The 11,302-nt window shown below is 42.6% G+C and overlaps 1 protein-coding gene across 1 annotated transcript; it reads left to right on the top strand.

The window, feature by feature from the left end:
* Positions 1-5,904: 5,904 nt before the first annotated feature.
* On the top strand, positions 5,905-8,474 carry NRARP (NOTCH regulated ankyrin repeat protein). The gene has a single exon (XM_073556063.1). The coding sequence runs from the start codon at positions 6,359-6,361 to the stop codon at positions 6,701-6,703; it is 345 nt and encodes a 114-aa protein (XP_073412164.1). The 5' UTR covers positions 5,905-6,358; the 3' UTR covers positions 6,704-8,474.
* The last annotated feature ends 2,828 nt before the right edge of the window (positions 8,475-11,302 follow it).

Below are 11,302 nucleotides of genomic sequence, written 5' to 3'. Positions count from 1 at the left end.
CCCCCTATGAGCTGCCCTCCACCAATGAAATGCCATTTTGGATGGTATAATACGACACTCGTAAAATGAAAGGTTCTGCAACTTTTTAAAGTACTTTGCAATTTCAGGTCTCTGCTGGCTGTCAGTGAATTGGAACATTCTTGATTTCATCCAGGGGCTGAATTTTTTTTTTTTATAAACATCTCTCAACTGCAGCCTGCAGGGTTATAACACTTATGTCTGGTCTCGACAATTCTCGGGGAGTTAATCACATTGTGGTTGATTCATCAAGCAATTTTCAACAGTATTGTGGCATAAAACTGCTTGATGTGCTGCAATTTTTTGAAGTTGCACCAAAATGAGCAATTTTGCCATTTTTATGGCATGTTTGCCTAGTTTTGCCAACTTTTTGATCATTTGAACCTCCTTACTTCAGCGGATACTTAAAGACTGGAATGCAAACGTCTGTCTCAATTTCTTTTTGTAAAAGCAAAAGTACCAATTCACTGATGGCAAGTAGAAATGAGGGACAACCATGTAGAATTGAAAACAGTATTTGCATTTGCACAACTTTTTGTGGGAATGAATTCATCTGCACCATTGACCAATATGTGGTAAACTCGGCAGGGCCGCCCACCAGGTCCAAAAGCAATAAGGAAATTTCAGGAAAGCCGAGGCACCAAAATAACAGGTTCTTGATATATATGGAAAAAAGTCTTTATTCCACGGCAATCAAGAATAATCATAGGAAGACACTGCAGGCAAAATTTCGGCCATAATTGGCCCTTTTCAAGTCCAGAGGTTTATTACTTTTCCATGGGCTTCAAAAAGGACAATTATGGCCGAAACGTTGCCTGCTTTGTATTCATGTGATGTTTTTTAATTGATATGGAATAAAGAAGTTGTTTTTTTAAAATCAAGAATGTATTATTTTGGTTCCTCAGCTTTCCTGGAATTTCCTGACAATTTTTATTTGGGTTCACCTTAATTTTAACCAGGTGTAGTAAGTATCCTAAAGGCCCTGTCACACACAGCGATATCACCAGTGAAATCGCTGATTTTGTGACGCCACAGCAATCTCGCCAGCGACATCTCTGTGTGTGACATGGATCAGTGACCGGCCCCCCTGCCGGGTATCGCTGATCGTGCAAGATCGTCCTGGGCCATTTTTTGATTGTTGGTCTCCCGCTGGCCAGCATGCATCGCTGCGTGTGGCAGCGGGAGAGCAATGATCAGCGACGCTGCACGCTGGTTTCCAGGGTAAACAGCGGGTATCTAAGAGCCGCGAGTCTCTTAGAAACCCGCTGTTTACCCTGGAAACCCGCGTGCACGCTGGTATCCAAGGTAAACAGCGGGTAACTAAGTCGCGCTGCTCTTAGATACCCGCTGTTTACATTGGAAACCAGCTTCCTCGCTGGTCCTGATTGCTGGAGGGGCTGTCTATGTGACAGCTCACCAGCGATCAACCTAATGATGTCCCAGCGATCCCATCCATGTCGGATCGTTGGTGGGATTGCTGGGACATCATTATGTGTAACTGGGCCTTAAGTATCTTGGAATAACGTATCGGTTTTTATACGTGACTGCTTTATAGCATTTAAACCCTTGGCCCCAGGTGACATGTGATCACACCACTGATACAGGTCCATTATGGTGTCACGTACACACAGCTCCTTTGCTCCAGTTCTCCAGCTGTAAAACAACCAGATCTTACCGTCCTTCTCCTCTCACGCAAGATACAAAGGTGGCAGATTTTATAGACCTGTTTATTGAACTGCTATTATCTAGTCCGAGGCCTGCAGATCCTGATGAAATGATGACGGGACTCCAAAACAACTCTGCAGTACAACTCCCACAATTCCTGGGTGTTTTGTTGCAGGCTGGAAACATTCCTCCATGTGTCATATTTTGGCCGTCCTGTCTTTATCTGGACCATCTGGCCTAACGATCCATGACCTTGACTGATTATAGCTTCATTTACCATTTTCCTGCATTCTACCAATACCCATAAGGATATTAATTAATTGGCCATGCCATCACTTAATGACTGGTTCAGTCTCCGAAAGGTTAGAGGTCTGACAGGTGATACCTTGTGTCCTGGGCCTCTTCTCACCCCTCTGTCTCTTTAGCACCTTCATGTCATTAAAATGCTCCTTTTGATGCACAATTTGGTATCTTGAGGATGCAGAAGGGAAGGGGGGAGAATGGTGGGCTTTAAGGACGCTGGATTTGTGTCTCTCTGTCCATTACTGCCCTCTGTGTTTGAAGAAAAGAAAGACAGGCTCTCAACCATTGTCCTTTCTGATACAACTGGAGCAATCAATCCAGGAAGGGAATCTTATAAAGGAGAACAGGGACTTGGCATCTTCAGTCTCCTGGAATCCTCTGCTCCATTGTGTCTGAAAATACGTTGATATGATAGGATTTATGGCACGGTGGTATCACCGGACCCTGACAGCTGAATAATGCATTGGGTGCATCTTAAGACACTGTTGTCTAATTTTACAGCACCAATTACTTGGGTTACTTTGACTCAAAATTTTGCCATAATTTTAGTGCTCTTTGGATGCATTTTAGACCCTTTCTCCTTGTTAGCCAAATCTCTTTTCCTTTCCTTTTTCTTAGAAGCTCAATTTGAGCAAAATACAAATTGAAGACATGACTTTCATTACATTTATTATATATTTTAGACACTTTTTGATCTTTCGGGGACACATCTTAAAAGTTTTTCCTATAAGTTATGTAAGTAGTAAAGGAAAAACTAAACCCTGCCGTACTTTACTCTGTCTGGGTCCAACACTGATTCTCTGTCGCTCTCCACCGTCTGACTGCAGCGCTGTCATGCCATGACCTCAGTGCTGCAGCCAATCACCGGGCTCAGTGCTCATGGTGTCTATATTGTCGAAGCCACTGAACGGATTGGTTGCAGCACTGTCTACTTGACATCAGCGTTCAGAGACCGGGGCAATAGCAGAGACTCCATGCTGCAACGGGGCAGGAGAAGTGAAGCAAAGTTTGGTGTGGCGGGGGGGGGGATTTGGTGTGGTGGTGGGGGGGAGTTTACTACTTACGGAACTTCTAGTAAAAACTTTTCTCTAAGGCATAAAAGCTGCTCTAACTATGTTGAGTGTAATACAAGTCATGTACTAGATTTTTTTTTAGCTCCAACTGAGCAAGACTTTTTGAGCATTTACTAAGAAGTTCCAACTTTTTTTTTTGTTTGTCGCTGTCCAGGCATTGTGTTTGACACCAATCTCTCCTTCACATCCCATATACAATCTCTTGCCCACTCTTGCCGCTTACACCTAAAGAACATCTCTAGAATCCGCCCTTTTCTCATCATGGAAACAAAAAAACCCTCACTGTAGCATTGATTCACTCCCGCTTGGATTACTGCAACGCTCTATTAATTGGCCTCCCCGTCACTCGACTATCCCCTCTCCAGTCCATACTTAATGCAGCAGCCAGGGTTGTCCATCTGGCTAATTGGTACTCGGACGTGTCCTCTCTTCGTCAGTCCTTACATTTGCTGCCCATTCATTATAGGATCCAATTCAAAGTACTTGTTCTCACCCACAAAGCTCTCCACAGTGCAGCAGCCCCCTACATCTCCTCCCTCATTTCTGTCTATCGGCATAGCCGATCGCTGCGCTCTGCAAACGACTTTCGACTAACCTCTGCACTAATCCGCACCTCCCACTCCCGACTCCAAGACTTCTCCCGTGCTGCTCCTATCCTCTGGAATGCTCTACCCCAAGAAATTAGGACTATCCACAATTTGCATAGTTTCAGGCGCTCCCTCAAAGCACATTTGTTCAGAGTGGCTTATCACGTTCACTAGTCAAAGTCATTTTATGTGTAAGGGTGCGTGTGTAGCCCATTCACTATCTCCATCCATCCTTCACTCCCTCAAGATGGCTGGACCTTCATTGTAAATATACAATTGTAAATACACACCTGTACTTTGTATCTCCCTCACCTCATGGTAGATTGTAAGCTCTCACGAGCAGGGTCGTCTCATTTCGTCTTATTTTGCTTTATTTATTGTATTGTTAACGTTGTTACTTATGACTTGTGTTTTGAAACTGTTAAACTGTAAAGCGCTGTGGAATATGTTGGCGCTATATAAATAAAGATTATTATTATTTTTGTTTTTTTTTAAATGATGTGTTTTCTCAGTGGAATCCGCATTAGGCTGATGGTCGGATTTCTACCTTATTATTTGGTGTTTTATCTGCCACTATCCTACATGCCCCATGCAGCGCTGCCTATCTGTAGATGACTTCCTCGGCAGCCATATTAAGGGCAATGTGATTGTAAGCTTGCGAGCAGGGTCCTCACTCTTTTGGTGGCTGAGTTAGGGTGTGTGCACACGTTGCGGAGTCTGCTGTGGAATTTTCCATGCGGATTTGTCTAAATCCGCAGGTAAATCTGCAGATCAAAAGACCTGCGGTTTATCTGTGGATTTTCAGCGGATTAGCCTGCAGTTTTCCCCTGTCATGGTGAAGGTGTCAAACCGCTGCGGAATCCGCACAAAGAAGTGACATGCTACGGTTTTAAAACCGCAGCAAATCCGCGCGGAAAATTCTGCAACGTGCGCGCACACCCTTATGTGTTTTGTCTTTATTGCCTGTACAAGTCCCCTCTAAAAATGTAGTGTCGTGGAATATGTTGGCACTATAGAAAGAAAAAACTATTGTTGTTTAATGTGGGTTTCCCATTGACAACAATCGGTGGCTTTTAAATATATCTCGGCACAGAATATGCGCGTTGTCTAACGAGTGATTCTTTTTTTCTAGTGGAGTACCCATTTAGCATTTGGCTCAAAACACTAAGAAATTTAAAAATCACCACTCGAAAAAAAAAAATTGCCCCAACTTGCCCTTTTGACTCATGGTCAACATGTGGATGTAGAAATTTGTGCCAGAAAAAGACCATTTTAAAAAATGACCCAGGATAGTATTCCTGTCTCTTGTCAATAACATGTAGTAAATAGCAAACAAAATAGAATGTGTTTCTTTATTTGAGTGACCTGCTACAAATGGGAAACTAGGCTTCTTTCTGGCTGCTGAAGAAGCCCAGGTCCCTGCAGCCCAGAGGCACAGGTTAGGTGAGCCTGCCCTGGGTGACAGCCCAGTGTCTGGGGTGAGGGGGGAGGCAGCAGCAGCAGGGGGCGCCCCCTCTCCTCGGTGCGTGAGAACTTTTGTCACTCTCCCTAAACGCAAACTTTTAGACCCCGCCCAGATTCTTAACGTTCCACTCTTATGGGTTGGTTCAAGGGGGGGGGGGGTAGCCCCACGTGGGCTCTCAACCAATAGGAGGCGAGGACGGTGGAGTATTGTGATGCAAATCAGTGTCTACCTAAAAGGGGCCGCACTGGCCGGAGCGCAGCCGAGTCAGACCTGCACTTCCCTGCAGCAGCAGCAGCAGCGCTCTGTGCACCCAGCTCTCCATGCCCTGCCAGGAGGAGACCGTGCAAAGTCCCGGAGCAGTCCCTGCAGGAGCCTGTGCAAGCACTGAATCACCAGTCGCTACCGTGGGATACTAATTGCATTGGATCAGCGGCAAGAAAAGCCTCGTTTAAATCCTTGGTAACTGCAGTGCAAGACTTGGACCTCTAGCAGAACAAATAAGGGGGTGGACAAGCCGTTACTGGTGGAGTGGTATTCATTGCATCCTTGTCTTGAAACTTGGATTACTACAAGTTCTCCCTTCCAGGCCTCCTGCGTCCAGCTGTGCACACTGTGGAAGGAGTTACACAGTGCAGAGAGAGAGGGGAGGTCTTGGATCTACTGCAACCCTTCTAGAGACTGGCCACCAGCTTGGGGATCTTGGCAACTGGATAAGCACTTCCTGGGCTATCCTCTTCTGCAAAAAGCCACCATCTGATCTTCAAAAGTATTTTCTGGCGTTCCATCTTTAGAGTAGGCAACTGGAGCTACCTTTCTCTGAAGAGTACGTTCCACCTGGAGCCCCTCCATTCTCTGAAGAGGCCACTCTACCTGGAGCCCCTCCATTCTCTGAAGAGGCCACTCTACCTGGAGCCCCACCATTCTCTGAAGAGGCCACTCTACCTGGAGCCCCACCATTCTCTGAAGAGGCCACTCTACCTGGAGCCCCACCATTCTCTGAAGAGTACGTTCCACTTGGAGCCCCACCATTCTCTGAAGAGTACATTCCACCTGGAGCCCCACCATTCTCTGAAGAGTACGTTCCACCTGGAGCCCCACCATTCTCTGAAGAGTACGTTCCACCTGGAGCCCCACCATTCTCTGAAGAGTACGTTCCACCTGGAGCCCCACCATTCTCTGAAGAGTACATTCCACCTGGAGCCCCACCATTCTCTGAAGAGTACGTTCCACCTGGAGCCCTACCAGCCATGAGCCAGACGGAAGTGTCCACCTGCTCCATTCCCCACACCCAGCGGGTGTTCCAGGAAGCCGTAAGGAAAGGAAACACTAAGGAACTCCAGTCCCTTCTCCAGAACATGACCAACTGTGAGTTCAACGTAAATTCCTTCGGTCCAGAAGGTCAGACCGCCTTGCACCAGTCTGTCATCGACGGAAACCTGGAGTTGGTGAAACTTTTAGTTAAGTTTGGTGCAGACATCAGACTAGCGAACCGAGATGGCTGGAGCGCCTTGCACATAGCGGCCTATGGCGGCCACCAAGACATTGTCCTCTATCTCATCACCAAGGCCAAGTACTCTTCCAGTAGCCGGTGACTGCCCATGAGACACTTAAAGACCTTTCTATTACTTCCTATTTTTGGGGGGTTTTAATCAATTTCTTTTTGTGTTCTTTTTATGTCTTTATTTTTGTGTTCCAGTAAAGAGGCTGCTCTGTGTATGACTTTTTTTTTTTTTTTAGGGCGAAGCTCAAGATTTGCAAGCGGGGAGTGAGGGGGTTGATTGCCCTCCCAAAATTTTTGATCATTGGATCCCCTATTCCTTTTGGTTACTAAGTCAGCTAGACTTTTGGTTTCTCACGTTGGTCTTTCTATGATGTTTTTGCCACATCAATGAGGAATTTGTTTTTAGGTACAAACGAAAGATTGTGTTTTTCGATGAAAATAACAAGTCCTGCCTCTTAACTTGTACATGTATGTTTAATTTTCTAATTGACATGAAAAGCTGCTGTTGGTCTCCAGGTTTTAGGAAGTTTGGGGCCCACAAAGACATTCATTACTATTATTTTGTCCTTTTTTTATCCTTTGGTCATCTACCTCGACTCTTAGCACAGTATTCAAAAACCCCACCAGATACTGTATGCTGCACTTGTAGATTATCAGTTCTGTGTTCTTTCCTTCCCAGGTAATACATCTAGAATTCCTTCCCCATTTTCCTAATATATTTAACATAACATTTCAGCGGTAACGTTCCCCTAGACGTCCCCTTCCGGAACTTTTCAGGCAGACCCCTTTTTTATAAGGATAATTTCCAGTGTTGGTCGTTCCAACAGATTGTTTCCCACTCTCCTCCCCATTTTTGAATTTCAGAAATATTCACCCCCCTTTTTTTTTTCCAATAGATGTAAAGGAAACCTTCCCTCCTAGAATTTTGGAAAGAGAAGACTTGAATAATGAAATGTCAATTTTACAATATGGTAGATTATACATTGGCTGCATGTTCAGATCTATATGTGAGTGAGTAAAATTGCCATATTCTGTTTTGCACAGGCGATAGCGCAAGGGCTCCCTCTGCTGTATGGAAAGTGAGTTACAGGATTGTGAATTTGACCTGTTGACTACTGACTAGATGTTTAGAACCACATTGAGGATTTATTTTTATTTCTTTGCAAAGTTGTCACTTTGATTATTTTTCTATTTTTGAAGGGCGAGTGCTTGAAATCAGACTGATGCTGCTTTAAAAAAATAAATTGTGTTGCAGATAGATCTGATTATAGGTCGGAGAGGAGACGTGTCACGTGTTGCTTGTCGGATGTCTTGGCTTATCTGCACTAAAGGTTTTCGTGGGATGCCCATTCACTCTATAGCCATTTTGCATTGTTGTGATTTGTTGAGAGCGATCCATTGCCTAAAAATCCAGAAAATTATTGCAGAAATTGGACCCACAATTTTTTGGCCGCAAAATAAATTATTTTTCTACTTTTGAAAGCTTTTTTTTTTTTTAGGTGTTTCCTAAGCCACTTTGAGGTCCTATTATTTTAATATTTTAAGCTTCAAAAGTGTCTGTCCAATGTTTGTATCCAGCAGCCATGAAGTTGCGGTGTTATGCAGAGGATATTTTTTTGGGGGGATGGTTTAGTGTAATACTGGCTGTTTTTGGTCACTGTCCTGCAGACAAGTTTGTCTCTTAAGGCTCCATCCATGCACTTATCATCCATCTACCCTAATCGACCGCCTGAAGTAGACCCATGGACAGAGACCCGGCAGCCACAAGAACTATGTAATCCTTGCTCTGGATCGAGGTTAAACATTGTGTATAGAGTAGAATAAAAATAAAGGAAAAAGTCCAGGTGTAAACTTTTTTTTTTTTTAAGAAAAAGAAAAGTCCTGTTGTGCTGAATTTTCAGCATTCTCTTTCCTTCTTATTTAATCAGTCTACGTTGTTAGGCTGGTGTATTACTTGGCACCGATACTGCTTCTGTGCGATAGATTCAAGTGGGGGTAAGGCTGGGGTGGGCTAGGGTAAGGGGGGCAGCTGGAGAGAAAAAAACAAGGACAAATTTAGTGTCTGTGGGAGAAAGGGATAGTTTGTATTAAAAAAAAAATGGAAAAAATATAGAGCTTGTTGCACATATTCAAGTGGATCTGCCACCAGTAATGTCATAATATTTATGATGTAATTACTCCTGAGTTCATCCCAAGTAGTTTTTTAATTGTTTTTTTTTTTTTTTTTTTAAATGCAAAAGTCTCTGTTCTGTGAAACTTGGATATGATTTTCTATTTTTTTTTTTTGTTGTGGCTTGGATTAAGATATTCATGGTTGCCATATGTTCCCAAATTCAGCTCTTGTCCCAACCACACCTCCCCCCAAACCCCACTCCCATTCTGTTTGTTGCATTGACCCTGCATGCCTCCACTGGACTTCCTTTGAGTAAGGAGCAGGTGCACAGACTGACTTCTGAATGGTCTGTCCTATTTCACTTTGTCTCTTCTTTTTGCATTGTGCTCACCCTTCCCACCCTTCTCCCACCACCACTCCACCTCATTTTTTTTATTGTAACTTTTTCTTTTTTTTTTAATTCTTGGGATGAACAGGACGGTGTGTGGCTGTAATGTGCTCCAGAAAGGAGTTGTTCTGTGATCAATTGTGTGCTAGATATGGAAACATTTTTTTAATTATGTTAATTAAAGTTATAGGCTTATATTGAAGCTGTGTTTTGAGATCGCCATGTTGTAACTGGATGTAAAAGAAACAAAAAAGAAACACAAAAAGTCTGTAAAATACAGCATATTTGCAGTGTATTATATAATCTGTAGCCCCTGAAAGATTTGTTTTATAAAAAAAGAAAAATTGGAAAAAAACAAATTGTCTTGTCCTTTTATTTATGTTTTATATGACGTTCTACAGGATTGCAGCAGACATATTGTGGGCTAAATGAATAGTTCTCTGGTGGATTTGTGATAAAATAATGGCATTGCTGACAAGTAAGGCACGGTATGCATAACACCTCCATGTGTGAGGTCCAGTTCCTGTTCATATCAACCTACGATAATAACAATTACAAGAAGTATAACTCTAAGCCCTGACTGTTTCTATTGGATTGTGGCTTGATTTTAGTATGACTTTTATTTTTTTTTAAAAAGGACTTTGACAGATTTATATGTCAAAGTCAGCATGTGATAGAGTGGGAAACACTGAGTTTGAGGATATATAATTCTCCATAGTTTGATTTAACATTTTCATGCAAGAAGCTGACAAATTGCTGCCAGGACTCGTATTGAAAGCCTATGAGTATTGCTTCTTCAAAGTGACACAGGAGAAACTGCCAATCACCCTGTGTGGGTGGAGCTAACAGGATTCACAGGCTTTTTATATGAATCCAGCAATTTATCAGCTTATTAGCAGGAACTTTATATCCCCCATGTTCAGCATCTCCTCCTTTATCCTAGGCGGCCTTCCAATGGAGATCTGATAGAATCCTTTTAAAGTACCACATCCTTGTTTATGGCTTGTTTCTGCTTGTTGTCAGTGACTGAGAATGTGGTAGGGACATTTGTGCTTCTGATTGTCCAAACTGTATATTATTGGGATAAGCTCTCTACAGGGAGAAGGATGAGGACTCTGGATTTTCATCCTCCACGGCCTGTTTTACATATGCTTAGTGCATTCCTGGCTGGCTTTGTCTATTAGTCAAGGAAAATTGGGTGGAATCGGTGGCTGTTACCTTGATTGTCACCCAGCTTTGCCAGGAACAGAGAGGTTTGTCCTCGTGGAGTAAATACACATCAGAAATATTAACTATTTGCTCTTGAATTATGGCAAAAACTCAGATTTCCAGTGCAGACTGGCAGTATAACCTATGATGAGTCCTGACACAATATAGTCCCGTTTAAGGGATTGTTTATGTGTGTGGCTATCGGATGCAGTTTCGGAGATGATTGTGACCATAAACCATTTAAATAAAAAATCATTTGGAAACTGTACTAGAAAAAAAAGCAACAGTATGGTTGACAACACATTGGAAACATTTTCTAGAAATTGATTTGGTTGAGAAAATGTTATTTTTCCACTCAATACCCTTTAAGGCTATGCGCACACAGCGTTTTTGTGATAAGTCTTGAGAAATTAGTAGAAAAAAAACAGCTGAAAGATGTTTGCTATTTATTGTAAAACCACTTTGCTGTTCATATGTTCAGTGCATTGAGTGTTTATTTTCTTCAGGTTTTTTTCATTTCTTTGAAGCGTCTGATTGAAAATGCTTCAAATTAGGCCCTCGCCAAGAAAAAGGCTTCATACAAAAGCTTAAAAAAAGAAAACTTTTACAAAACGCTTTAAAACCATTTCATAAAGCAAAACATACCTAAAAAAAAAAAAAAAGAGAATTTGTTCCTGATCTAATTTCTACTCATTGTTTTTGACCGACTCAATAAGACTGTTCACATTGCCGTAGGGTAGCTCTACACATGGCCTTAGGGTAGCTCCACATGTAACAGAAAAGCATTTTGTAGCAAATTTCCCTGAAAACTTAGTTGGAATGTGAGAAACGCACAGCGAAACATTGAAGACAGATTGACGCATTGCAAGTTGATTTCTGTTTGCTTTTGAATGAGATGAAACTTGTTTATTTGGTTGGTGCTGTATTCCACTGGATTTTCCATATGTAAATTTGCACTGAAAATTCACATTTCTGATATG

The sequence above is a fragment of the Dendrobates tinctorius genome, unplaced genomic scaffold (genome assembly GCF_039654945.1).
Source record: "Dendrobates tinctorius isolate UK_male_01 unplaced genomic scaffold, ASM3965494v1 ptg000231l, whole genome shotgun sequence".
In the NCBI taxonomy this organism is placed as follows: Eukaryota; Metazoa; Chordata; class Amphibia; order Anura; family Dendrobatidae; genus Dendrobates; species Dendrobates tinctorius.
Note: the sequence above shows the minus strand (reverse complement) of the source record. Positions and strands in the feature narration are given on the sequence as shown.